The sequence below is a fragment of the Arvicola amphibius genome, chromosome 15 (assembly GCF_903992535.2).
Source record: "Arvicola amphibius chromosome 15, mArvAmp1.2, whole genome shotgun sequence".
Lineage (NCBI taxonomy): Eukaryota > Metazoa > Chordata > Mammalia > Rodentia > Cricetidae > Arvicola > Arvicola amphibius.
The window spans coordinates 52956419-52983294 of NC_052061.1; the positions used below are offsets into that span (position 1 = coordinate 52956419).

The 26876-nt window shown below is 44.2% G+C and overlaps 1 protein-coding gene across 15 annotated transcripts in view; it reads left to right on the forward strand.

Annotated features, from left to right (window-relative positions):
* The window catches only part of Pard3 (par-3 family cell polarity regulator), a 516377-nt gene that overhangs the window by 172160 nt on the left and 317341 nt on the right, over nt 1-26876 (forward strand). For all 15 annotated transcript variants that reach the window (XM_038312958.2, XM_038312952.2, XM_038312953.2 and 12 more), the window contains exon 3: nt 22060-22240. In XM_038312958.2, coding sequence (XP_038168886.1) covers nt 22060-22240 — 181 coding nt within the window. The remainder of the gene's footprint in view (nt 1-22059; nt 22241-26876) is intronic.

The following is a 26876-nucleotide window of genomic DNA, read 5'->3' on the forward strand; positions in this document are numbered from 1 at the left end:
GTATAACTTGTTCTATGAATAATTTTAACCTAGTTTCAAAGCCCAACAACTTAAACACAGTGTCCCAATAATGCGAGACTCTAATTCTGATGAATAGCTGCTCGGTTTAATTGTGACCTCTTGTATTCTTTCTTTTGGGCTATATTACTTCTATGACAATTCGAGGTATATTCTTTAGAAATTCTGTCTTTTATGCTATGGCAATTTTCTGTTCCTAGTTTACTAAGGAATAAGGCTTGCTTTTAAGCGTAGTGTTGAGCACTAACTTTTCCTATTGTTTAACAAAGGGCAGCCACTAAAAGCTAATACAAAAAAATTCTGGAACTTTCCTTCGTTGGTACTGAAAGTGCTTGTCAACACTTCTTCACCGACATGGCATGTAAGTTAATGATGCCCCGAGTTTAAACCTCTTACATTCAATTAGAGAACCTATTAGCTTTGGAAGTAGTAAACAATAATTGACATTTGCTGAATTTTAAATAGAAGCCTCATGTTGTGTTTTATTTCAGGGAGCCTATACCGTTTTGTGTTAAGCTGTGAAAATGTGATGGCTTGAGAATCAGCTACCTTCCAGCGTTTAACCTAAAGTCTCTTCCTGATTTTAATGTGTAATATTTCCTCCTTTTAATTGCAAACATGTTTCTCAAATATTTACACGCAATTTTTAAGGCGCTAATTGGCAGTAGGACTAGCTGATGGATAGTGAGCTGACATTAACTTAAAAGCACATCCACAATAAAGTTTTGTATCCTTTTCTGCAGCTGCCGGCATCTGTGTGTTAAGTGCACGCTGGTCTAACAGCAAAGTACACACAACAGCAGTTTTACAGGCAGCTCACCTCACCAGTGCCCCAGGGTGTGAGCCTTCAGCCTGCCTCAGTAGAGTTCCCTAAAGCTTCTTTGGTTTTGATGAAGGTCTGCGACTTCATTCAGACACAAACAGTGCTTGTTAATCTGCTCTGGCTGCTGTGGGCCAGTTGGATTAAGGAAAACACACCTTCTTTCCTTCTGAGGCCCCGGCATTTGATGCATGGAAACCCCTGATCTCGCGTTTCATTGCTTGTCTCTTCTGTCTAAATGGTCTCATGTTGTGATGTGCTGTTCTTAGCATCCATCCATGCCGGCGCCTGAGCATGCTGCCAGAGCAGGCACCTCTGCACACACTAGTCTGTTCTCCTCCACATGTTTGGGCTCCTCAAGACTTTGCTGTTGATCTACCGTAACATTTATGTTTGCACCACCTTCGCAAGGCTGCATGTTCAGTGCATCGCGATGGAAAGATCTTTCAAGGTCTGTTTTCTCTGAATGCACAACGTTCCCAGGACAGTTTCTTTGTTCCTCTCTGCAGCCCCATTCTGAGCTCTGAGATTTGGAGGATCTGCATGAACCTCTGGCTGCAGTGTGGACTGGGTGCTGCAGGCCATTTCCGACTCTGGACCAGTGTTGTTCACCCATGTGGGCTATGTTCACATCGACTTCAAAGTCTGGCCTTGTAGGACTCCGCTTGAATAGCATCACACCACATGTGTGGGCCATTTGACTGTTTGAAGTGGATTTAGAGTCCAGGTCAGTGTGGATGCCGGTAAACACAATGCCGTCTTCATATCTTAATGCCTCTTTCTCCATTAATGTCCCTTAAAACGACATTTCTGCCGTAAGCACTACTTAAACGATCTGATTCTTGATGCTTGAGATTTAAATTATTGTTCGGGTCCTTTATTCGGCGTTTCATTTACTTTTTTTTTTTCTTTGTGACTCTGAAATGTCACGGTGGGTGTTTTTTTGTAGCATGGTCTCCCAAAGAATGGTTCTGAACATCCATAGTTAGATAATAGCTTTCTTTTCTTTCCAGCCTTTCTCCCATTCTTTTCTGTTGGTCAAAGTGTAGAGACGTTGAAGACTGAATTAGCACTCATTTTCCTAAACAGGCGTTTTTTAGCTTTTCGTGATGTGCTGGCTAACCCTGGTGTTGTCTTTTGTTAAGTCACGGTTCCTTCCACCTGTGGGGTCTGGCTCAGCATAACAATCTTTGAGGAAAAGACAGGGTTGGTTCATGTCCTTCCACATGGCTGCACCCAGTGTCCAGGCTGTGCCTCCCCATGTCTGGCTGTGAAGTGGATTAGAAATGGATTTAAGGAAAGGAAAGGCTGTATTTAATTGGAGAAGAAGGAAGTAAGGAGCAAGTGAGTCTGTGAACCCTGAAGACCAGCCCACCCAGCAGGAGTACCACCTCCAGGACAGGAAAGCTAGCTTCTCTGCAGAAGGTGCTCCCTCCAGTCTGCGTATGCACGAGGGGCATGTGCGTGTTTTATCCAATTGCTTAGTTACACAGCAATGATGTGTGCAGTTGTTCCCAGTGTCTATAGGACTCACCCATGTTTACTCGTGCATAAGAACATGGACATTTCTGATTCTCTGAGGTCCACCCAGTCAGTGCCTTTCAGTTGATGGCTGGGGCGGAATGGGGTTGGTTGTGGAGGAAAAGCTCCTCGTTTCTTCAGGCCTGTCTCCTGGCACCCGTGTTCTTTGATAATTTCCTATAAACCATGTGTGCAAAGGAAACCTGGTCGCTCTCCCTTGGCCTGCCGCAAGCCTTGGGGGTGGGGGTCAGTCAAAAAGAGGGTGTCCATGAACTCCTAGGCTCCTTGATACTGGTGTATGTAGCCTGTTAGGTCTGCTATCCCTATTCATTTAAGGTGGTGGTTCTCAACTTGTGGGTCATGACCACTTTGGAAGGTCAAAGGACATTTTTACAGGGGTTGCCTAGGACCATCAGGAAACACAGATATTTACGATTCATAACAGTTAGCAATATTACAGTTATGAAGTAGCAACAAAAATAATTTTATGGTTGGGGGTCAGCACAGCATGAGGAACTGTGTTATAGGGCCGCAGCGTTAGGAAGGTTGAGGACCACTGATTTAAGGAAATGTGCGAGCTGGGTCAGTTATGTGAGTGCATATGGCAGGTTGATGGTTTGTGTGCTAGCCTTAGCTGGTTAAAGATCATGGCATTTGTCAGGGTAGCAGGGTGCCATCCCTTTTCTCCCAGTATCTTGGGCACAGCTGACACCTATGTATTTAAAATCAGGTTACGAAGAAGAAAGTATATTGGCTGGCTTTGTGGCAGCCGTGTGGAAACGTGATGGGAGGGAGGCAGAAAGGATGGCTGGGGACCACGTGTAAATGTGATTGGAGGAGGGCAGAAAGGATGGCTGGGGATATGGTTGAGCGAATTGCTCCCGCGGCAGCTCTTCCCTTCCCCAGGGTGCGAGGCAGAGCCTCCATGGAACCACGGCCTCAAGGCCTACTGCAGGCTATGTGGGGCTACTGTTTTGTGGCCGGCTCTTACCCAGAAAGGTAGACAGAAGGTTTGAGAACTGTTTCCAGAGCCACAGCTGTCTCTGGGTTAAGGTGGTGGGGTGTACCTTGTAGAAGAGGCTCTCTGGTTTCTGTGACTTGCCTCTGGGGACAAGGTAGAGGAGGGAAAGGGTCAGCAGTGTTGTATCTGAGGCTACCCTGTGGTCAAAGTAGTCAGCCTGCCAAGAGGCGTTGGGGTCATTGTTTTCTGAGACCCCACATCTCTCTCTCTCTCTCTCTCTCTCTCTCTCTCTCTCTCTCTCTCTCTCTCTCTCTCTCTCTCTCTGTGTGTGTGTGTGTGTGTGTGTGTGTGTGTGTGTGCGAGCTTTTGGTACTAGTGACCGAGCTTCTGATGTCACTGCCTTCCTTTCCCAGAAGTCCCAAGCTCGTCATCCCTGGACTCGAAACGCAGTCATTGCCCGCTTTCCTTGATGCATATGTGTGCGAAGTTCTGTGACTTTGAAATCTCACACCCAAGCCGTATATTCTATCGTTTATCCAGAGTTTTCATTTACTGCTCCATTGGGCCCAGGGCCACTGTCTCTTACTTGCATTTTGTAGTAGATCCTCGGTTTTAACACGCTGGTGCAGCTGGAGCTCAGGAGACCTGGGTGAACACGAGACAGTTTCCCTTGCTTTCATGGCATTGCATTGGCACACGTAAGTGGGACGGTTGTAGAGCGCAGGACACGAGTCCTTCTCTTTGACGCTGTGGGTAGAGGCCGCACAGGCATGTTTTCCTCAAGAATAATGAGTAAGTGAAAACTGAGTAGATCATTTAAATCATGAAAGGCGTTCTGGTTTTGAAGGGGAACCTTTAATATCATACTCCCGCTGTTTTGTTTTTAAACTAATAGTTAAAAGAGCATAACAACGTGTTTTTGCTGTTTTTTTCTTCTGAGTTGGAAGAAAATCCTAATTATCTCCAAATATGGAGTGACTGTAGAATCATATAGGACCTGAGGGGAGACATTAGTTTTCTATTTTCTTTTTTTACTAAAAAACAGAGTCTCACTTATGTAGCCCCGGATGGCCTAGAGCTTACAGTGTAGAGCAGGTTGGCCTGGAGCTCCTGCCTCAGCCTCCTGAGTGCTGGGATTAGAGGCATGTGCCACCACGGTGGCCTCCATTGTTTTTCTTGCACTTCTGTGAAGATGATTTCTGAGGTTTCTGTTGCACTGTGCAATCCCCTCTGCACCCCCAAATGCAAGGCTTGAGTTTCTCCATGGAGTTTGGTGCCTGTCCATTGAAGGTGGTACATATCTCCCAGTGCTGTGATTTAGCAGCATCAGCGTGCACAGGTTTTCTCTTTCTTGCCATGAGCCCGTGTATCCAGCTCATCCAGGACATGGGGAATTCAGCAAATGGACCGTGACTAGCCGAAGCAAGGTCTGAGAACGACTGTATCTGGAATACTGTTCTTCAGAAGCTGGCTTCTTTGAGAGCAGTCATTGGGTTTGGGGTGTTGTGGAGACAATATCAAAGATTTGTACAAAGGTCTTTTTATTCAAAGTATTTGCCAACGTGAAGTCGATTCAAGGGTCTTCATGGGTGACCTTCATTCTGCCCCAGTCTTGGAATCCGTGAGAGCATTCCTTCGTGTGGAAGACAGGAGTTGAGAGACGACCATGTCCCACGAAGTGTCTTTACTGTAGGACAGTGAATGTCTTGTCACTTTTATCAATAGAGGTTTGTGTAGGAAATGTAGAACAAAGGAAGACCGTGCCTATGACATATAGACCACCAAGTGTACGTGATTAGTAAACACTATCGACCATAAACAAGGTTTTGAAAACGTAGTTGAGCTCGCTGATACAAAGGAAAGAATGAAGCGGGAGGATTGTGTGCTTGTTCAGGGTAAGTGGAGCCCGAAGAGGGCTGCCCCATTGTGTGGGTTACCTGTCTCCATCCTGGCTAGGTACAACACAAGGAAGCACAGTTATGGAAAGTCATGGCAGGTTTGACAACACAGGCTAAGGTTCCAGCAGCTGCTAGAATCAATGGTCAAACGTTCTAGATTTAAACATAGTCATTGCCTTGAGTTTGTCTGTCTGTCTGTCTGTCTGTCTGAACAATGCATTCCTTTCGCGATCACTGAGCAGCAGTATTTACCTGGAGTCTCCTCTTCAACAGCAGAAGTCAGGCCATGCCATATGAAGGACAGGGAAGTGTCCAGTAACAATTTGTCCCTCTGGGAATGCTCCCCTGTACTTACTGCCCTTCCGCCATGCTGTGGTTATTATTTCTGTGTAATGTTAAAACCTAAACGTGGTTTTCTTACCAAGCTTGGAAGCACGTGTCTCGACATGATACACCCCGGGATGAATTCTTGGCAGTGACACCTGTGTTTCCTTGTGTTGCGATGATTTCCAGTCATAATTATTTAATACGCGTGACACATGTAATATTCGTTATCTTCCCAGAGGGAGAAATGCTGTGGCACGATCCTGGCTGATTACTTATGTTACGCTTAAAATATATGGTAAAAAATGCCGTGTGTTGGGTCTGGAAACTCCTGCTGTTCTATTTTTAGATGCTAGTGTAAAGAGTTCCGTCAGAGTGTGCAATCTGTTGTTAAAATATTTCCTGTCACTTATTGCTAATTGCTGATATTCCCTTATTTGACCTGTTACTAGAAGAAGGCTGACAATGGGAGCCTACCCTTAAGTTTTGGTGAACCAGCCAGTCATGTCCCCATCCTACAAATTTGCATAAGGCCTGAAAGTTTCACGAGCCACATAGACTATGAACATTTTTGTGTTTTTATTATCAAATATTGAATAACTAAGCTCCATGAGCTAATGTGCTAGGAGAGTAAGCTAAACATTTAGGGATGATTTCTTGCTTTTGTGCGTTTTCAAACCCAGACAATGGAGCAGTAATTCCTGGCTGTTTCAGCTGGTTTCAGCTGTGTTCAGAGACTAATAACCATGTTTTATCTGGTTGTCAAGGGTCTAGGGTGGTCTTAAATTCTAATGCGCTTTTTCATTGTTTTGAGCCTGAAGAATGCATTAAATATCAAAAACAATATGAAAGATGAGGAAAGCCAGCTCAGTAAATTTCACTGAAAATAAAAGCTGTCTCTATTCCCAGAGGGGTCTGGCATTTGTTGATGAGATAGGTATTTGTTACTGCTGTTGTCTTTGCCCCTGATTTCTTCATGTGAAAGTATATTTAGGATATGTCACATTTAAATTTTAATGCAAAATATTAATTTCAGAATCAAAAGCTTCATGCCTTTAATGCTAACATTTATTATGTTGATATTTTGCTAGGTTCTTAAAGAACATATATTTGTTATTTCTTGGTTTCACTCAACTGTAACCATACTTTTATTAAAACACATTTCTAGTATAAGGTGCCGAGGTGGGAAGGACTGCACAGTACAAAACACCCCAGTACGATTCTCTAATGCTAATTGTCTCAAGATATCTTATACAGTTTGTTATTATTTGGTAAATTTTGTTTCCCTCTCCACACTTATGGTAGTTTTGTTTCCTTAGTCTTATTATATGTAGGCACACACATACATATATACATACACACTGTGGCATCTGAGTCTCAGGTATCTCAGGTGGGACTCAGGCGTCAGAATGACCTTGAACTCTGGACCTGCCTGCCTCCACCTTCCACTGTGTTGTTTTTAATTTATGTGAAGCCACCACACCCTGCTTAATCAGTCTCCTTGTGTATATTTGAGGCTATTAAGATTCTTAAGTTAAAGCGATATATTTAACCTCCATTTCAGCGTCTTTGCTGGTGGATTTTACGCTTGGATGCGCCCTGAGTGCTACTGTTGATCTATATACTGCACATAGCCCCTGGTTACTGTCTGGTTAGGGTTTTATTTCTGTGGAGAGACTCCATGGCCTTGACAACTCTTATAAAGGAAAGCATTTAATTGGGGCTGGTTTACAGTTCAGGGGTTTAGTTCATTATCGTCATGGTGGGAAGCATGGTGGCACGTGGGCAGACATGGTGCTGGAGAGGTAGCTGAGAGTTCTACGTCTGGATCCACAGGCAGCAGGAAGAGAGTGAGACACACTGGTGGGGCCTGAGCATCTGAGACCACACAGCCTACCCCCAGTGACACACCGTCTCTAACAGCACCACACTGACTCCACAGCGGCCACCTCTCCTAATGATACCATTTCCTATGGCCTAAGTATCCACCTCAGTTACTCCAGTTCCTCCCCGCTGTGCTTTTCTCTACAGAAGAGGCTTTGGGTGGTAGTGGTGTCTGGTCTTTGCATGATTTCCAGTAGGTTTAAATGGGATACCATTGGAAAGGTCTACTTCCAGAGTGTCTTCATTCTGGCTTGCTCGGCTCGTGCTTTCAGGTGGGAGTGTTGGGTTTGGGATCTGAGGGAAACAACCGTGGAAACTTTACCTTGATTCTGGAACAAGTAAGCAGACTGCAAAATCGCAGGGTGGGCTGTACTCATTTGGTTTTGACTTAGGCAGTTAAACCCAAGACCTGACGAAGAAGAATTTATTGGTGTGTTTTACCTACTGTTATTTTGAGATAGGTGAGGAGTCAGTTCTTGTCCTGGTTAGTGTTTTTGTTTTGTTTTTTTGACCAACTTGAAACTAAATAAAGTCATTTGGCAAGAGGAGACCTCAATGAAGAAAATACTCCCACCAGGTTGGCCTGTGGTACATAATCTTGGTTAACGATTGATGTGGGAGGTCTCAGTCCATTGTGGGCTGTGCCTACGCTGGGCAGGTAGTCCTGGCTTATATCTAACAAAGCAGGGTAAGCAAGCTGTGAGAAACCCATGCCTTCATGGCTTGTGCTTTGGTTCCTGCCTCCAGGTTCCTGCCCCGAGTTCTCCTATTTTCCGTCAGCGATGGAATGTGACCTGAGGTCTGTAAGGTGAAACAGACCCTTTCCTGTCTAAGTTGCTTTCATTCCCGATGTCTTTTCCCAGCTGCAGGAAAGTATTCTAAGACAGTGCACGTGAGTTTCTATTAATTGGCTTTCTGGTAAAACGAGGGCTGGAGGCAAATGATGTCAAAAGGCAACCTAGATTGCTAGCTGCAATTCCGAAACCATCTGTGCCCTGAGATCTCATTAGTGCCCGAAGTCTATGGCGGAACTGCAGTCTAGAACCTCTTTCCTCTCTTGGTGTCGTTTTGAGCACGCGGTTCCCGTGCGAGAGCAGGGTTGTGCCGTGGTTAGTGGGAAACCCCAACTTCATCTTGATTGTGCCTTTCCTGTGAATGCCCGAGTGAGGGAATTGGTGTCACTTTACACAACAGGGTTTAAAAGGACCCCAGTGATGCTTTGTTCTTGTCCTCCATCCCCACACAGTCATCTCTCAATGATGAGGGCGAGGTCCCCAGATTGACGCTTGCGTTGCAGGTGTCTAGGCTGCAGCCCCGACGTTTCAGACTCAGGGTATGAATATTTGCCTTTCTAGCGAATTCCCAGGCAGTGCAGCACCCACACTTGGAGAATTTCTTGGTGAGGGGTTATAAAGTTGGGTGCTATTTTGAACCAGGAATGTGTGTGTGTGTGTGTGTGTGTGTGTGTGTGTGTGTGTGTGTATTGACCACTATGTAGATAACATTTGAGAAAATGAAGCTTAGTACCTCATGGTGGGCAAGCCAGCTGTCATGGTGAGCACTCCTCCAGGCAGCTGAGTGGCCTGTCTGGGATCGTCACAGGAATCAGCGTGAGAACGGCCTGACTCTTATGAGGCTAAGATGCTGTAGGCTTTGAAGATTTTCGATAGTTCACATAGAATATTGATTTCATAACTTAACGTTATTTTTCTGAGGTATTAACACTCTGCATTCATCTCTAATGTATCTACTTCACTTGGGATTCCTATTTTCCATAATTAAAAAATTATTCCATGGGGAACTTGAGTTAATTTATTCTTTGCTTCCCATGAAAGATCTGCGGGGACTGAGCTCCTTTTTATGGCGTCATCCCTACCAGATGTTGAAAACAACTGGATGTGCCAGCCACGAATGGGAGTCACTGGTGATCGCTTGCTCTCATCTCTGAGACTTACCTCCACTCATGTAATTTTTCTTGATGCGTGTGAGGCTGGCCCTGATATCGAATATATGGTGTTGACACACTTAATTTAGCGCTCTTTCCACAGAGCTGTTAAATTGACTATTAATTGGCCTTCTGATAAAACTTGTGCTTAATGCAAATGATTTCAAAATGCTTCTTAGGCTGCTAGCTGCTGCTTTGAAAGCATCCGTGTCCTGAGATCTCATTAGTGCCAATGTGTATATCCACTCTTTTCCCCTGAATGTAATTAGAGTTCTCTTAAATATAATGATGAAGATTTATGAGGTTGTGATTAAAACTATACTTTTTGAAGAAGTTCCTAACTTGGGACTTTACAGCTTGTTCATTTGCAGATGAACATCTGTAGATGTTTGTTCTCCAGAGTTTGGAAGACAAAGAACAGCTGGTTTATCATGCTCAGTCCACAACAGCCTTGGTCTTGCTCCCACAGCGACCTGGCTGCAGAGAAGCAGCCATGGAAGATCAGCTTTCTCAGACAAAGTCCGGTCACCTTGTTGTCTGAATCAGCAGGCATGGAAAATAGCTGGTAGACATCTATAGTTTCTGATTTTCCTCTCCCTCTCCCTCTCCTCCCTCCCTCCCTCCCTCCCTCCCTACCTCCCTCCCTCCCTCCCTCCCTCCCTCCCTCCCTCCTTCCCTCACTACCTCTGTCTTTCTGCCTTTCTTCAATACAGGGTTTCTCTGTGTAGCTTTGGAGCCTGTCCTGGAACTTGCTCTGTAGACCAGGCTTGTCTTGAATTCAAAGAGATCCGCCTGCCTCTGCCTCCTAAGTGCTGGGATTAAAGGTGTGTGTTACCATTGCCCACTCAATACCAGATATGCTTCTTACAAAACTTTTTTTGTTTGCTTACAGATGTGCTTATCAATAAAACTTTATTTTTTTAAAATATTTATTTATTATATATACAATATTCTGTCTGTGTAGGCCAGAAGAGGGCACCAGACCTCATTACAGATGGCTGTGAGCCACCATGTGGTTGCTGGGAATTGAACTCAGAACCTTTGGAAGAGCAGGCAATGCCCTTAACCGCTGAGCCATCTCTCCAGCACCCTAAAACTTTATTTTTTGGAGCCACTTTTTAGCTATGGGTAAGGCCATTCATGCCTGTGTCATGGCTTGAAAGTCATGGTGACTTTCTAGGACTAGGAGAGCCACTGTATCTATTCTCTCTGTGTAAAGGGGCTGGGGATTCAGCCGAGGTTTCTCTTGGATCCCCCAAGGCCTGCGAGGGAGATAATCATTTTGCCTTTGTTTGGGCCTTCCTGAAAGCTGACCCCTGTGGTTCCTGTCACCCTCATGACCCTGGCTCTTTCTGCCACACAGCCCACAGCTTCCCCATGCTCCACATCCATCCACCTGACTCTCCATTCCCAACACAGCCTTTTATAACTACACTTTTCACTCGTGGTTTACATATTCTGCCTCCTGTGGTAGACACCAGGGCTGTGAAATCACAGGTCCAGCTCAAGAGAATGGGAGAAAATGCCATGCTAGCTCGGAACAGCTGACCTCCGTGTTGGAATTGAGTTTCTCAAGAGTCTGGCACATGTGTTATTGTGCATGTGGAGACCATAGGACAACCTTGGGTGGTGTTTTAGTCATTGACCTCTGTTTGTTTTGTGTTTTGATTTTATTTTTCTAAACCTCTGGTTCTCTCACTAGCCTGAGACTCCTCAGGTAGTCTAGGCTGTGAGCCCCAGGGATCTGCTTGTCTCTGCCTCCCCTCTTCTGGCATTCTAAATATGCTCCACCATCCTGGATTGTTATAATTGAGCACTAGAAATGTACCTCAGGGCCTCACGCTTGCATGATCTTTACATGGAGATGGTGCCATTTCTCCAGCCCCAGCCTTAGGTTTTCCTTGGTGAACCGTGCTGTAGAAGGTGAACAGCTGCCCTGCCTATTACTAAACCTCTGGCCTTGTTTGGACCCTGCTTGCTGAGTAGCCAACCCTCCAGGCAGAGGATCACGACTCTACTGAGCATGTGCGTTTGTTCCTCTGCTCTACGCAGGGTGAGATGTCTGTTTCTGTTGTGACTTTTCTGCTTGTGATCTGACACTTTGCTAAATGTATTTTACGGTCTGACACATTCGAATTGGGTCAGTTCTGAAGGGACAGCGGTTTACCAACAGTGCTTGTTTCCCGAAGGAAAATTCACAGCTTAATGGTTTGTTTAGATGAGGCGTGTTCATATTTTTAGGCAGGCGCTATGCTAATTTTTTTTAAGGAGTTTAGCCATATCCCCGGCTGGTTTTGAAAATGCAGCGCTTATTCTGCCTCTGCTTCCTCAGTGCTGGGATTGTGGTGTAATTCCACGTGCTCCAGATTTGACTTTCCAAGGTGTATGTATCTATGTGTGATTGCTACAGACTGCAAGCATTCACCTGCAGGCATGAAGTCAGGCAATCTCAAGTGACAACCTAGGAGAAGCACACTTGTCACCTTTAAGGAACCAGGTATTGACCATGGCCTGGGGACACAGGTCTTGGTTGCTCTAAATGCCACGCTCCAATGTAGTGACCAGCTCATGATGTTTTTATAGTAATAGATAAAGATATGAATGGATGCTTCTCAAGTTCGTCGGTAATAACGTTAAGTAGTCAGGATGCAGCAACTCACCGTTATCTACGGCCCCAGATGCTCTCTTTCCTTTAGGTTGGTGGAAGGTAGAGACTCTGTATGTTCTGAAAGGATTTACCCACAAGGATGTTAGGTCACCCCCAATGGTGGACAGTGCATAGTTAGCAGGGGGCTAAAGATAGCCCAAGATAATGTTCTTATTTCACTTGAATATTAAGATAATGTTTAGTGTGTGTATTTATGCGCATATGTATACGAGTGTGTCAGAACCTGTGCATGGGCTTGTGGTGGCTGTAGGAGGCCTTTGGGTATTTCCTGTTACTCTCTGCCTTATTCCTCAGACAGGTGTTCTCATCGAATAGAAGTGTGCTGTTTTTGGTTAGGATGGCTGTATGGGGTGGGGGCCTTCTGTTGGTCTCAGTCCAGCAGCATTGGGCTTACAGCACATGCAACTGCTCCAGGAGACCTGAACTCACACCTTCCTGCTTGCCCTGCACACAGTCTTCTGAGCCGTCTCCCTGGCTCCCCAAGACAATTGATGATTAAGCTCCGCACCTGTAACATTTTGGTTTCTCTAAAGTTCTCATCGGCCCTGCAGCCTTGTAGGTGCAGAGTGTCTCAGGGAACTTTCATATCCTGTAAACAAAGCTACCAGTTTGCTTTGGGAGCTACCTAGAAAGTATTTAAGGTCAAACAAAGCTCCTACCTATAGGATCCTACATATTTAGACCCTCAGCTTATTTTGCTTGATATTTAAACATGTCTTTGAAAATATTTTTCTATAAAGACCGATTGTCTCTGGTGTTGGCAGCTTGCACAACTAGTATTAATTGTGCTGTAATCCTTGGATTTTAGCTGGCAGAGGCTTCAGGCTGAGAGTCTCTTTTCCCTTCTCGTATCCATGAGAATTATGACGATTCTTCCTCTTCGCCAAGTGCATAGTCAAGGGTTTGTCCTTGGATTTTCCCTCCGCCCATCCACCCTATTGGGAGCATGAACCCTATGTGCCCCTCCTGCCTCTGTGATGCCATCCACATCATACATGCCAATGCCTTTTAAATAAGTCTGTGCTCTGTCTTTTCATGATTATTCATTTTAATTGTGTTTTCCCTCCATTGCTTTCCTGTTAGTCTAGACTCTCATGACTTCTTCATTACTGGACTAGCCGGCTATCAGTGTTTACCCTCTGGTCCCTTTTCTGCACCCCCTTGAAACCATCCATAGAATAATTGCCAAATAGATGGTGTGTCCTTAAGGAAGCCCTAGTCTCCAGACTATGCATCACTTGGCTCAGCCACATTCCCAGTGCCTGTCACCATGCTCTGACCAGAATCTTAGCCCCTCGAAACTTTCTCTAGAGTAAGAAAAGCACATTCAGCACTTGTTGCTCGCAGCAACCAATCCATGCCCTTGGTCATCATTAACACCAGGTCCCGGGCCCCGCCACTGAGCCCAGACAGGTGAAGAAGATGCCCAGGTCCACACAACTAGCCGTTCACCTTGCGGTCCCTTATTTACTCTGCCTCACTGATTCCAGGTTATCTTCTGGGACATTTTCTGGGAGGCAGAAGGCAAGGCAGAGGCCTTTAGGATGGGGTTTCTGAGTTCTCGTTCTTAGGCAAACTCTCTGGGTCCCGTGGCATTTACCTTTCTAAGGAGCTGCCTCGCACCAAAGCACTGAAAGTGACTAGTAGGCTGGAGGGAATCCGTGTAAGCTATTTGGTGTTTTGTTTTTCTCATCACATATATGGGATGCCTGCAAGGTATTGTCTTTACCCTTCCACCCATCACATGTGTGTGGGAGAGCGGATTGGCACACAATTAGTATTTACTGCGTGTTTACTTCTTACAGTACTGCAAATGGGTTGTACTAATGAAGAGTTGATTAAAATTTTTCATTATTTGGTTGCTTTTAGAATACACCTGCCAGATGATTAAAACGAGCCTAATTTAATCAGCGTGGTACTGTACACCAGAGATAATTTAAGCTAATGTCAAGGACATCTTCATCTATCCCGTGGAAGATGCTCGAACAATGAGCAGAGCAACAAACACTTCAGAAACTGAAGCTCCCCCCATCTGTGTCCCCGTGGAGATTTCCAGCCCGCGCTCTGCCTTTTCCTTTTTGTATGCAAATTAAACTGAAGGCCGTTTTGTACTGTAACGCGAGGCTTAGATTTTTAGAAAACACATTGATTGGACTTTGATCTTTTGCTAATATTGGCTCCTGTTTGTCAGCATGCACACTGACGTCCATGCCATCTCCAGCTTTCGTGCAGAACTCTGAACAGAATGTATGTTTTTGGTGCATCTTCTGGAGCTTTGAGACTGGATCTGTATGGTACTGGCTTATCCATACTCAGCTATCCTCCTGCTTCAGCCTCCCAAGCACTCGTAGGATAGACTTGCCACTCACCACCCTTGATTAGTGCATTTGAACTGGAAAATAAACCATTTTTCCCTCTTTATCTTCGGTCACCCGTTTTCCTTTTATCTGCCCATCTCCACATCCTAATAGAGTCGTGTGAATCCCCTTTATCCTTTGAAGCAGTTAAACTTCTCTTTATTTTCTGGTCATGCTTTTAGAGGGAGCTAAGTTGCCAGTGGGTGTCTTGTTCAAACAGTGAACTCTGCACTTGCAGGCTTTACTGACTCCCAAGTGAATTTCCCATAGATACGGCAGGTTGCCTTGGAAACAGGCTGGTTTCCGCACTGAAAGTGCTGCCTCGTATTAAGTGCGGGATGATGCTCTGCTGACCCCTGTTGTTTCATCCCAGGCCTGACACGGAGTCAGGATGTTTCTGTGGCTTCGTCCTTGTGACTGACTAGCGCTTCTACTTCTAAACACAGCCCCTGAAACTTGGAACTAAGCGATTCTTCAGATTTCTAATTTGGGGTGGAAAGTTTCTGAGCATTGATTGCCAATAAAACAAAATTTTAGAGTTCACAAGACGTGACTGGCAGGAACTTTTAGAGATTTATCTCCTTCTTCCTTTATGTTCATGGATGGACTGTAGATTGACTGAGTTCCCGGACTCCATGGAAGTCACCGATGCTCTCAGAGAGCCCTGGTCCAAGCTCCACTCCAGCCTGCCAAGCGCAGCTTCCAGGGAGAACTCTGTGGTGAGGTGAAGAAGGGAAGTTGCCCCTGGGCAGCAAGACAGGGAGGCCCTGGCTCCGTGGTCTCCACTAGTCAGGAAAGTAAAAGGAGCAAAGCAACTCTCCTAACTATCTCAGCTTAGGTGATGCATCTCTCAAAGGAGAGACAGAGCACTTTGCGGCAGAGGGAGGCAGCCTGGAAGTCTTTCCAGAGAGCACTGCTGAGGGAAAACTGTGTCTTCGCTTCAGTCAAGAAGAGAATCTGAGGATAAGAGCGTGGAGCAGGGTGGGGTTTGTTGAGAAAATGATTTAATGTTTTTGAAGTCTTTGAGAAAGGGCTTGCATACCGATTGAAGCCTGAGTAGCAAGAGGCAGACTCACGGAAAGGATAGTGTATACCACATCTGCATCTGGCCTTCTTAAGACAGGTATATTTTAGAGCCTTAATAATAGCTTTGTATATGATTTTGTTGGCCTTTGAAGTTACATTGTTCAAATGTTTGGAAACGTTAAATAATAATGTTTTGGTATACACCGTAATATAGAGAATTTTCCTTTAGCGACTCAGATTGTGAGGTCTACATTATACAGTGCAATATGTAATGCAATCAGATTGCATTATACATGCTACAAATGCGTAAGACTTCAGATGAAAGAAATAGGGAGAGAAAAGGCACATGAATTCTTTCTACACTTAGATTACAGACAGGGAAGAAATGTTTTGACTGGAGACACGGTCCATGATCTGTTCATAGAGGAATATATATGCTGAAGAGGTTGAATTCAAAGTCACATGTTTAGCCTTCTGCATGGCTCTCTGGCTCTTCTGATACTCTTATTTGAGGCATCTCTTAGTAACAGGAGGATTGTTTCTGCCAGCAGTTTCTTTAGTTGTACCCTAGAATAAGAGGTGTCTTTCCTTCATGTGTCTGGATTGTCTCAGCTGTGTAAGGGATGGGAGTGTGGTTCTGCCCGTGGCCATCATGGTCCTGGGTTTCTGGATGGAGTAAGGTGTAAGAGATGGGGGTGTAGAATCACTCGGGTCACCACACTGCTAGCTTTCTGGATGCAGTGTCCTGTTGTGTGTGACATGGGCTTGTAAGGCTTGAGGGAGTGGAGGTTCAGACAGACCTGGGCTTTGCCAAGGAAGAAGTCTGCATTGTTAAACACCCACACTTGCTTCTGACTGTTCAGTAATGTCATGGAAGGGATGGTAGGTGTGGGAAGTATGTCTTGAAATTGCCTCATAGGAGAGGGTCTTGAGAAGCTCTCTCTCTCTCTCTCTCTCTCTCTCTCTCTCTCTCTCTCTCTCTCTCTCTCTCTCTCTCTCTCTCTCTCTCTCTCTCTCTCTCCCCGTCTCTCTGTGTGTGTTTGAGACTTTCCTGAGTTAGGTTAGAATAATGGCATAGCCTATACTGTCCCCAACACAGACTAGCATTGTTTCCAATGTATTTTCTTCCTGTTGCCCAGCTTGTTGGCTAGTTGAAATCATACAGACATGTATGATGAGGCAAAAAGACCAACTGAATTAGGGTAATTTCGGAATGAGCCAAACGTAAGCACACCCTACCCACTACCACACATTTCCCATTTTCTGAAGGTCAAGCTGCCTAAACTCCCAGAAACATCCCTACTCCAGACATGCCTAATAAAAAAAAAATCTCAGAATGAACCTTAAAGAATGATTGAGTTCATGGATGGTTGAAAATATGGAGTTGAATCACGTCTTAGAAATTTAAACTACATTTCTTTTACTTTTCGAAGGGCACGCAGGGATTTGAATCTGCTATGTTTTTATGGAAATTTCATTTTCTTTTGCTGTGTTTCTATATGTATTCTTGGAGAGTAGCTTTTCTAAAATTATAAATCCGTCCCAATTTAACACAAAATTACTTCATGTCTGCACCTGGCACTTAAAGTTTGGTTTAGAAGAAAGCGTAGAATTGTATGCTCTTGGCACAGTGCAGATCACCAACTGTGATTCTGTCCCAGGAATTCACATGGTACCCATTCACAACACAGTCCACAGTCCAGATTTCTCAATCCCGTGTTTCCCCAAAATGCTGGAGATAATTATCGAAACTAATAGACATGTATAAGCATTTCCATGCTTGGCGTTTAAGGACTTGTTTGTGATTTCCATCTTCAGTTCGCAGAAAGGACTCGATTCTCGAGAAAAGATTCCATAGTTAATACCAAACTTGAATTTCAGTTATGTTCAATTAAACACCAAAATGTCAAAATTTGATAATTTCAAAATACATATTAAACCAAACAGCTTGTACAAAATGTGGTATTTAAACTGATGTAGAAATCCTGTGTCCTGATGAATGACTCAAAATAGGTGTTGTTAGTTTATCAGGGTTACAAATGGACCTTTGCCTGCCCTCGTCTGGGAAATTGAAGCTTTTCCAGTTGAATGATAGCAGAAAGCAGCATCTCTCGTCTGGAGAGCCATAAAGGCAGTACCGTGCACCAAACTGCCTCTGCTGCCTGTTTTTATAAACAAAGAGTTAAACAGAGCCACGCTCCTTTCTTCGTGGGCTTCTCTATGCTCCTCTCATGCTATCAGAGTAGTCATGACGATATCGCCTGGAGCTCAGCTCCAGAAGGTTTTTACCTCTGTTGGCACGAGATTCCTGTGCCTCCGAAGCAGGGGCATCTTCTGGTCACGCCAGGCATACAGGACTCGGTGACATTTTTCTGAAAACGTGGGAGGACACCCACAAATGCGTTCCTTGCTTTTGTAGCTGTTAAGGGTATCATTTGCATTGCGTATTCCAAGGTGGAGTAGCCCCAGTTCTCATCCCCCCCCCCTCCTATTGTCCTCCCCACAGAGCAGCCCGTATTTTGTCCCGGCCCTGTCCCGGCACTTCCTGTTGCGTGTCTCTGTGACGCGAGGAAAGAAGTTGTATTTGTTCAAGACGACCAAGCTAAGAAATGTCCTTTCTGTCCTCTGATGACCGTGTGTGGACGCTGCAAGCCCTCAGCAGGGTGGTAGGACAGTTGGTTCCTTTCACCCAAAGCCACGGTTCTCCCATCCTTGGAAAGCTACTGAGTTGCAGGACACCTTGGTAGGAGCTCAAAGAACTGTTCTGGTTCTGAGGAGGACCAGAGTGACTGTACCTAACCATCAAAAACTCCAAATAATCTGAAATAATTTTAAATTTCATACGAGAGAGGAAACAGCTACTGAATGTTTCCAGGTCCCTCACCAGCTTCTAAACTTCCGTATTGTCTATAACCTGAGGCAGTAGCCATCGCTATAAACCAGTGTCTGCAGCTCACAAGTCAGCTGGTGTTCAAAGTTCACTTAGATTTTGCCTCTCTCGGTTAGGATCTTTTCTGGCCTTGTGTCCTGCCTCCGGAGGATCCTATTACGCGTATTTCTTGTTTTTCTGTGGTTTCCTAGTTAGGTGATTTTTTTTTTTTTTGTCATTGTCTTTGATTTTCATGACCATGTACTCTGAATCCGAGTATCCTTTGTTTTGTGGAATGTCCTTCAGTTTAGGTTTATCGGCTATGTTAAGATTTAGTTTAAGCGACACGTGTTTGGCAGGAATGGCGGCCACAGAAATGGTATTTTTGTCCTTGGAGCTGGCGTTCCTATCACTGCTGATCTTACTTATGGAGAGTTGTACCTGCCGACTTTCTCCGCTGCAGAGTTAGCTTCCTTTGGTTGGAACAATGATGTGGGGCACCTTTGAGACAGGCAAATGGATTGTGTCTATCTCTATTCCCTCCATTAACGCTGGCATCCATTTGGTATCTTTGTCTGTAACAATTATTTCTGTGGATTTCCTAATAATAGCTTTTATTTCCAGTATTCCTGACTCATCCATTGTTATTTATATATTTGTTTTTGAGACTGGTCTTACATACCCAGGCTGGTCCTTAACTTACTCTGTAGCCAAGGATGAAATGTATCATTTGGAGAGGCCTTTTGAGATAGGCAATTATCCCCTTTTCTTCATCTTCTTGCCTGTTAATATTGACATCTATTGGTAGAATTTCTGTGACAATTATTTCTGTGAATGTTCCTATTCATAACTTTTATTTCTGTTGTTTCTTATTTATTTATATCCACCATCCATCCATCCATCCATCCATCCATCCATCCATCCATCCATCCATCCATCCATCTGTTTGTTTCTTTGTGAGGCAGATTCTCACATAGCCCAGTCCGGACTCCAACTTTCTGTATAGCCAAGGATGAGCTGGAATTTCTGATTCTCCTGTCTCTACCTTCCAAGTGCTGGCATTACAGGCGTTTGCCACAGTGTCTGGTTCATGCAATTCTGGGAATGACACTAGAAACTCTGTGCATTCTCGGCAATTCCTCTACCAAGTAAGCCCTACCCCACCCGCTACTGTCTTCATTATTTGGATGCCACAGTGGAAGACAGCCGTCAGCTTCGTCATTTTGTCGGCCATCACAGATGTGTAGATGTGTTGTTGATTCTGCAGTTCCGAGCCCCCTGGTGGAGTTACTCCTTCTGCCGTGAGGTGTCCCAGCGGTGGTTGTGGGGACGGAGGGCATCGAGGTTGTGTCTGCTTCCCTTTGCTGCCTCTTTTGTCCTTTGAACGTCCCCTCACTCTCAGCATTACTAGGCATTCACGCTCCACCTAGGCATTCTGTCTTCTCTGTTTCACCTTAATCAGCTATCTTTTCAAGATGCCTTGTCTAGTCGGCGAATGACCCCAGAAACCTGGGTCTGGGCATGAGGTGTGCTCGCTGATCCAGGGATGCCATTGCTTCTCAGTGCTGGGACTGCTCAGAGTAGAGCGAGGAGGTTTACGTGTCTCCTCATGGCATCGGTACTCATCTGTGCCGTCTGTTGTTTGCCTGTACACCTGTAGTCATGTACCACAGCGTGATCTTCCTAAGAGGCTGCCCATTAGACTGCAGTAGATCTGGGAATTTTCATGTCTCGGGTGAGATCATAGCATAATGCTTTCCTCATTTGTCAGTATAAAAGAACCTACTATATTGCCAGTCATGTAAAATTATAGCAATACATTATACGTAGTACATTCTATCATTATTGTATAGTATATTATGTCTTATAGAAAAGCTTAGTGTTCGGTATGCCTCGCTGTGCCAACGATGGCCTCATCTATCTGGTGCTCACAGTGTTATTGATTAATGGCCTCCATCTAGTGATTGGCCTACTCATGCGGGCCAGTGGCAGTATTCCCTGGGATTGATTGGGTTACGCCAGCAATGGAGCAGTGTTGCTCAGGGTGGCTTACTCCCACGAGCCACGAGTTTGTGCCGAGCCCCAATTCCAGTCTCACACCCCAGAGCTCATTGCGGCATCTCCTTGTCTGTAACTGCTGCTTCTGACAGTGAAAACATTGGCTTTCACAACCCAAAATATTGCCACTGTTTTGTTCATTCCTGATATGCGTGCTTGTAGCCGAGTGGGAGTCGCTAAACTATGTGCATGCACGAAGCAAGCTGACTCCCTGGGATACAGTGTTTACATGGCTGTTCTTTTATATTCAGCTTCATTTTAAATAGTGGAGACAGCGTTTTTCCCTCCCAGTGCATCTAGATGGTTTATGTTAAATAATGGAAATGGTGTTTTTTTTTTTCCTTTCACAGTGAATCTAGATTGTTTCTCTGTTTCATCCCATTGAGCATGGGCGTGTATTTGTAGAATGGCCGCGATTGTCTGCGCCGTTCTGATGTCCTCGGTGTCCCTGTCTCATGGTGCCAGCCTGTTGGATTTCAGTTAGTAGTGGTGTTGTAGGTGATGATTCACAATTATGCCTCTGACTTGCAGAGATAATTTAAAGCTTGTCCTTTCCTCTCATTGCCATCATCTAGTCCCCCCACCCCCGCTCTCCCTGTAAATGACTCATTTCCCTGGTCCTTCTTTCACTGCTACACAGCAAGGAGGAGATGGTATGTCTTTTAATATTCTCATCCTCATTTGTGAAGCGTAAGATATATAGTGTTGTAGGGAGGCCTGGCAGCTCAGACCTGAAATATTCACACAGAAACCATATTATTTAAATCCCTTCTCGGCCCATTAGCTCTAACTTCTCATTGGCTAACTCTTACATCTTAAATTAACCCATCTCCATTAATCTGTGCATCATCACAAGGTCGTGGCCTACCAGCAAAGTTTTGGCACGTCTGTCTCCAGGAACGGCTCCATGGCTTCTCTCTGAATCTGCCTCCTTTCTCCCAGCATTCAGTTTAGTTTTCCCTGCCTAGCTCCATTCTTTTGCCCTATCTGGGCCAAGACAATTTCTTTATTAACCAATGGTGTTTACAGCATACAGAGGGGAATCCCACATCAATATATTGAGGGATCAAGTACACATACAGATACACACATGTACACAACAGAAAGACACACACACACAGACACAATTCTGGGGCTATAGCTTAATTGATAGATCATCTGCCTAGCATATAGGAGGGCCTGAGTTCAGTCTCCAGCATGACAGAAACCTGGCTGTGGTGTCTTGGATCTATAATCTCGGTGCTTGGAAAATGGGAAGTGAAGGTCCATCAGAACTAAAACACCATGCCTGGACATAGCAAGCTATAGACCAGTCTGGGTGACTTGAGATTCTTTTCTAAGGGAGGAAAAGAAAGAAGGAAAAGAGGAAATACATGTATACATGCTTGAACTTGGTGCCTCTCTGTACTTAGCAATATATCCTTTGTAAAGAAGATTTAAACTCACTTCCATCCTTCCTTTTTGCCATGCTGGCGTGTCTTACTGTGTTTTTACCCATGGAATTTTAGATAGGAAACTCTCTTTGTGGAAACGTGTGAATGGATCAGGCCCCAGGCAGACAATGTTTCACTGAGATACTGCTTTCTACAAAGCTAGCGTTCTTGGATATATTGCTGTCACCATTTCCCCCTAGGTTTGTCCTGGTATGGAGGAGTTTTGGGGAGTTATATTTCCATTATTCACAAGTGCCCACTTGTTTGTCGTTTCCAGCTGGTAGCAGTGTTTGATGAACAGGATCCCCACCATGGAGGAGATGGTACCAGCGCCAGCTCCACGGGAACCCAGAGCCCAGAGATATTCGGCAGTGAGCTGGGCACCAACAATGCTTCTGCTTTTCAACCTTACCCAGCCACAGGTGAAATTGAGGTCACCCCTTCAGTCCTCCGGGCAAGTAAGTGAGAGCTTCCTGTTTTCTGCATATTTTCTCTTAATTTCCAGGCACCCTAACGTCTTTATCCATCTTTGCTTCTGCAAATGGAATTCTTTGTGTCTATCAGACATTGGTTGCATTTTGAAGATGGTCCCAAGAAGCCAGTTATTATGTTCCTGTTCATAGATAGGCTTAGTTTTGTCTGTCGTGGAGACTTCTGCTTGCTCACTAAGGCAAATGAAGGTAGATGGCTAGGAAGCTACCCTGCACCCCCTTTGTGGATAGAAATAACCAAAGGCTTCTCATAGTCCACTCAGTTGTAGCCGTGACCCACAGAACACGTATTTCATGACCTCTGCACTGAAGTCATCAGTGGGGTTTTGGGAGAGAGGTAGCTAGAACCTCAAAAGTTAGGAAGACAGAGAGTCTGTGAGGGGTAAAGTGCCCCTCCCCCCCCCCCCCCCCCCCCCCCCCCCGCCCCGGGAACTCCAGTTCCAGGACATTTGTTTGATGGGTTCCATAACCAGTTCCGGAAACGTTACTCTGGAAAGTGAAATATTTCTTCTAGAAATAACACTTGTTTGTAAAATTTCAGAGCTGAGCCATTGTTAGCAGTGAGAAGGTGTTCAGGCGATTTATCATGTAGGTCAAGCATGCTGACATACGCCTGCCATCCTGCTCTCGGGGCTGAGGAGGGGACACTATGAGCTGAGCCATAATGGGACCCTATCTCACCCACTTTCCTTCCCAAAAGAAATAAATGCGTTTTTAAAGCTCATTTATCTTTATACATCTCTGCTTAAGAGCCTTTCGATTTTCTTCAAAGTGGACACCTGGTCTTCTGTGGCTTTTAGCGACTGAGATTCCTTGGTTGTCCCTCCCCCCCCCCCCCCCGTAGTTGATTAATAACATGTAACTATGTAAAAAATGGCATAGGTAATTATTTAGAACATGTCTCTTATTCTCCTTGAATGTATTCTAATCCCTTGTTTCTCATTGATGGTGGTCTATAGCATTTTAGCAACTTGCTTCGGCATGTCTGGAAGCTACATCTACTTCTTTAGTTGTTTGCTCCTTCCTTTTTTTGTTTTATTTAGTCAACTAGGAATTTAAAATATGCAGCTCACTTGAACCTAAGTCTAATACTAAGCATCCAAAATACAAAGAGAGAAAAGATAAAACATTCTTGTAATTCTCTCAGAGACTATGCATAAGATAAAGGAAATCTCTACATAAAAGGAAAAAATAAAAGAAATATCAAACTCTTTACCAGTCTCCAGCCTCCTTGGTTCCCAGTAAGTCTTGTTCCTTTATTTATTTGTAAAGACTATTGTTACGTGTTCTTTGGCACTTTCATACATGTTTACAATGCAGCCAGTAACATAGATCCTTATGTCTTTCCATTCTCTGCTGCTTTTCTTGCCTTGAGCCCCAAAGCCTTCCATGGTCTTGTTTCTTGCTCCTTCCTCTCCTTTTTCTCTCTCTCCGTTCCACTTTCTCTGTCCTCTTCCTCCCTCTCCCTCCTTCTTATTCTCTCCTTCATCTTCTCCCTCTCTAACACAGAATCCAATTGATGCAGCCTGCTGGAGTGTTTCCCAACCTGTTGACATGATCTAGCATTGTTGGTCTTGTGTAAGTGGCCACAGCTTCAGGAAGCTCATGAGTGCAATGTCATGTCCTGTCCTGAAGACGGTGCTTCACAACACTGCTTTCCGTCCTCCAGCCCTGACACCCTCTCCACTTCCTGTTTACTGCCCTACCATATAGCTGTCGATCAGGGCATGCCATGTGCCTTGCATACATTAGGCCCTGGATTCTGTCAGCAGCAAGCAGCAATATATATATATATATATATATATATATATATATATATATATATATAATCTTTTTTTGTTTGTTTTTCGAGACAGGGTTTCTCTGTGGCTTTGGAGCCTGTCCTGGAACTAGCTCTTGTAGACCAGGCTGGTCTCGAACTCACAGAGATTCTGTGAACTCTGCCTCCCGAGTGCTGGGATTAAAGGCGTGTGCCACCATCGCCCGGCGCGCATATATATATATATATATATATATATATGTGTGTGTGTGTGTGTGTGTGTGTGTGTGTGTGTGTGTGTGTGTAAAACAAGCAAAGCACACTAACATTTAACAAGTCTGATAGGCTACCTGGAAGTTGCTATGAAGTTATATCACACATAGGGATAAAGATCCTGAAAGTACACTGTGGGGTGTGTCCTGAGAGTGATGGGTTGCAGAATTATGCCTGCATATAGAACGATGCTAACCAATTCCTTCAATTAATTCCATCCTCTGGAGCACAGGAGACCCAGGTCCAATGGAAAATGTTTCCAAGGTTGGAGAGAACAACCCCTCCCACCACCCCTTTTGTCTGGATATTCTCAAATGACTGCTCCCTTAGCCTCCCCGCCAGCTTAAGATGCATGCTGCTTTTCTGTGCTTTGTGCATATATAAGCAAATTTATTTTAAACCATTTTAAATAATTGGAAACAGCAATTGGTCATTTCAAGGGTATATTATCCAGAAAGTCCTCAGCTAGATGTGGTGGTATGCTCTTGTCATCCAGGCATTTGGGAGATAGAGGCAAGAATATCAGGAATTCAGGATCAAGCATGCCTATATAACAACTTTGAGACCACTCTGGAGCTACTTGAGGCCCTGTATTGAAAAATACAAAGCAAAACTCTCATTGGATTTACTTGAGGCAGTCAGTGTTCTTTAAAATAGGAAGCAATGAAGTTGTCCACAGGTTACCCTGTCTTTTTATTATCTGCCTTTGTTTTTAGCACATAGTGAAATGAAGGTTTACTTAGGTTGAGCCTGTGCATGAAATGTAGATTACCTAAGTTTGACTTAACGAAAATGAAACTATAAAATAGCACAGATACTTAGGTGCCTGACGTTTGGACATTATATCTTAAATGCACATGCTTAAATTGAGGGCCTTTGTTTTCTGGTTTGTGTAGCTTGTGTTTGTCTCTTTTCTAAAAAAATAAAAATAAGTAAAATGTTGCCTGAACAGCACCTCCTGTGTTTATGTGGAGGAGCATTTTCATAACATGCATCCTGTTAATTTTTACTTTTTTCCCCTTCCTTGAACCCAACAGAATTCCTCAGGAATAGCCACTCCTGCTTGGCTGAATGACTTTGAATGTGCTGAAGTTGAAATCAGTTTTTAACTTAAATCTTCTTTAAACAATTTTAGAGAAGATGAATTTATATTTCAAGTATGTGTGTTGTTTTATTAGGGAGACTACGTGTGTGACATTAATTTAGATGTTATGCTTTGACTAGCCCCAGCAAGTAAGGAGTTAAGAATCTAATGTAGATAGTCCTCTTGATCACAGGACAGTCAGCCGTCACACCTGTGAAGATGGCACTGTTTTGTCAATGATATCTAAACACACTATACAAGATTGTCTGTCCTTGCCAACCAATGTGTTAGGAACTGAGAGTTCAGAGAGAGACAAGGAGACAGTGGCAGTCCTTGGCATCACAGAACTTTCTACCATCTTTCTTATTTACACATTTGTAGTATGAAGACAGGACTCTATGAAAAGACTTTCTCAATGGAGAAACGACTCTAATCAATCACCATAAAGTTTGCCAGATAAATTTGTAATATAGAGTGAAGATATTGCACACACTTGTGCACAGAGATCAATAGAGCCAATACCGGGAAGCCCAGAATAAAAGGGATCATTGTCTTACACTCAAATGGCAGTTACCTAAAAGTTGAGAGAACCTGCGAGATGGCTCAGTGGGCAAAGGAGTTTGCCACCAAGCCTGACCACCTGAGCGCCATCCCTGGGACCCAGACAATAGAAAGAGGGTGCTGAGTCCTGCAGATTGTCCTCATATGCCACTCAGGTACTGTGGCACGTGCACTTTGTGCACTGACACACACATGTGCCTGCTCACAAAGGAAGAATTCCCAGACCTTAATGAGTCATCCAAAAGCATGAATGGGAAGGGAGTTGATGACCCCAACACACTGAATAAGTAACTAATAATGTAGCAACTGTTCAGTCTGATTGGAATAGCAAGAAACTAGAGGTCAGCCATGCAAGCAGGACCTCTGAGAGTATTGTTGTTCACGTTGGACTCTTGTCATCCTTCTGGTCAGTGGCTCTTACATCTGTCTTCAAAGTCAAAGGAAGATTCCAGTAAATTTGGGAGTGCTGTACACTCTATTGATATCATAGCTTCTAAAAATAACACTGCTGGAAAGGGATTGACAAAGTATCTGGTTAGTTACAAAGTATCGACAAAGTATCTGGTTAGTTACAAAGTATCGACAAAGTATCTGGTTAGTTACAAAGTATCGACAAAGTATCTGGTTAGTTACAAAGTATCGACAAAGTATCTGGTTAGTTACAAAGTATCGACAAAGTATCTGGTTATCGACAAAGTATCTGGTTAGTTACAAAGTGTCGACAAAGTATCTGGTTAGTTACAAGTATCGACAAAGTATCTGGTTAGTTACAAGTATTGACAAAGTATCTGGTTAGTTACAAGTATTGACAAAGTATCTGGTTAGTTACATTTTATTTTAGTAACTTTTAAGTCTTTAATTCTTAAATTATTTTAAAACTATATGAAGTTACCCAGGTAGTGGTGGCACACACCTTTAGTCTTAGC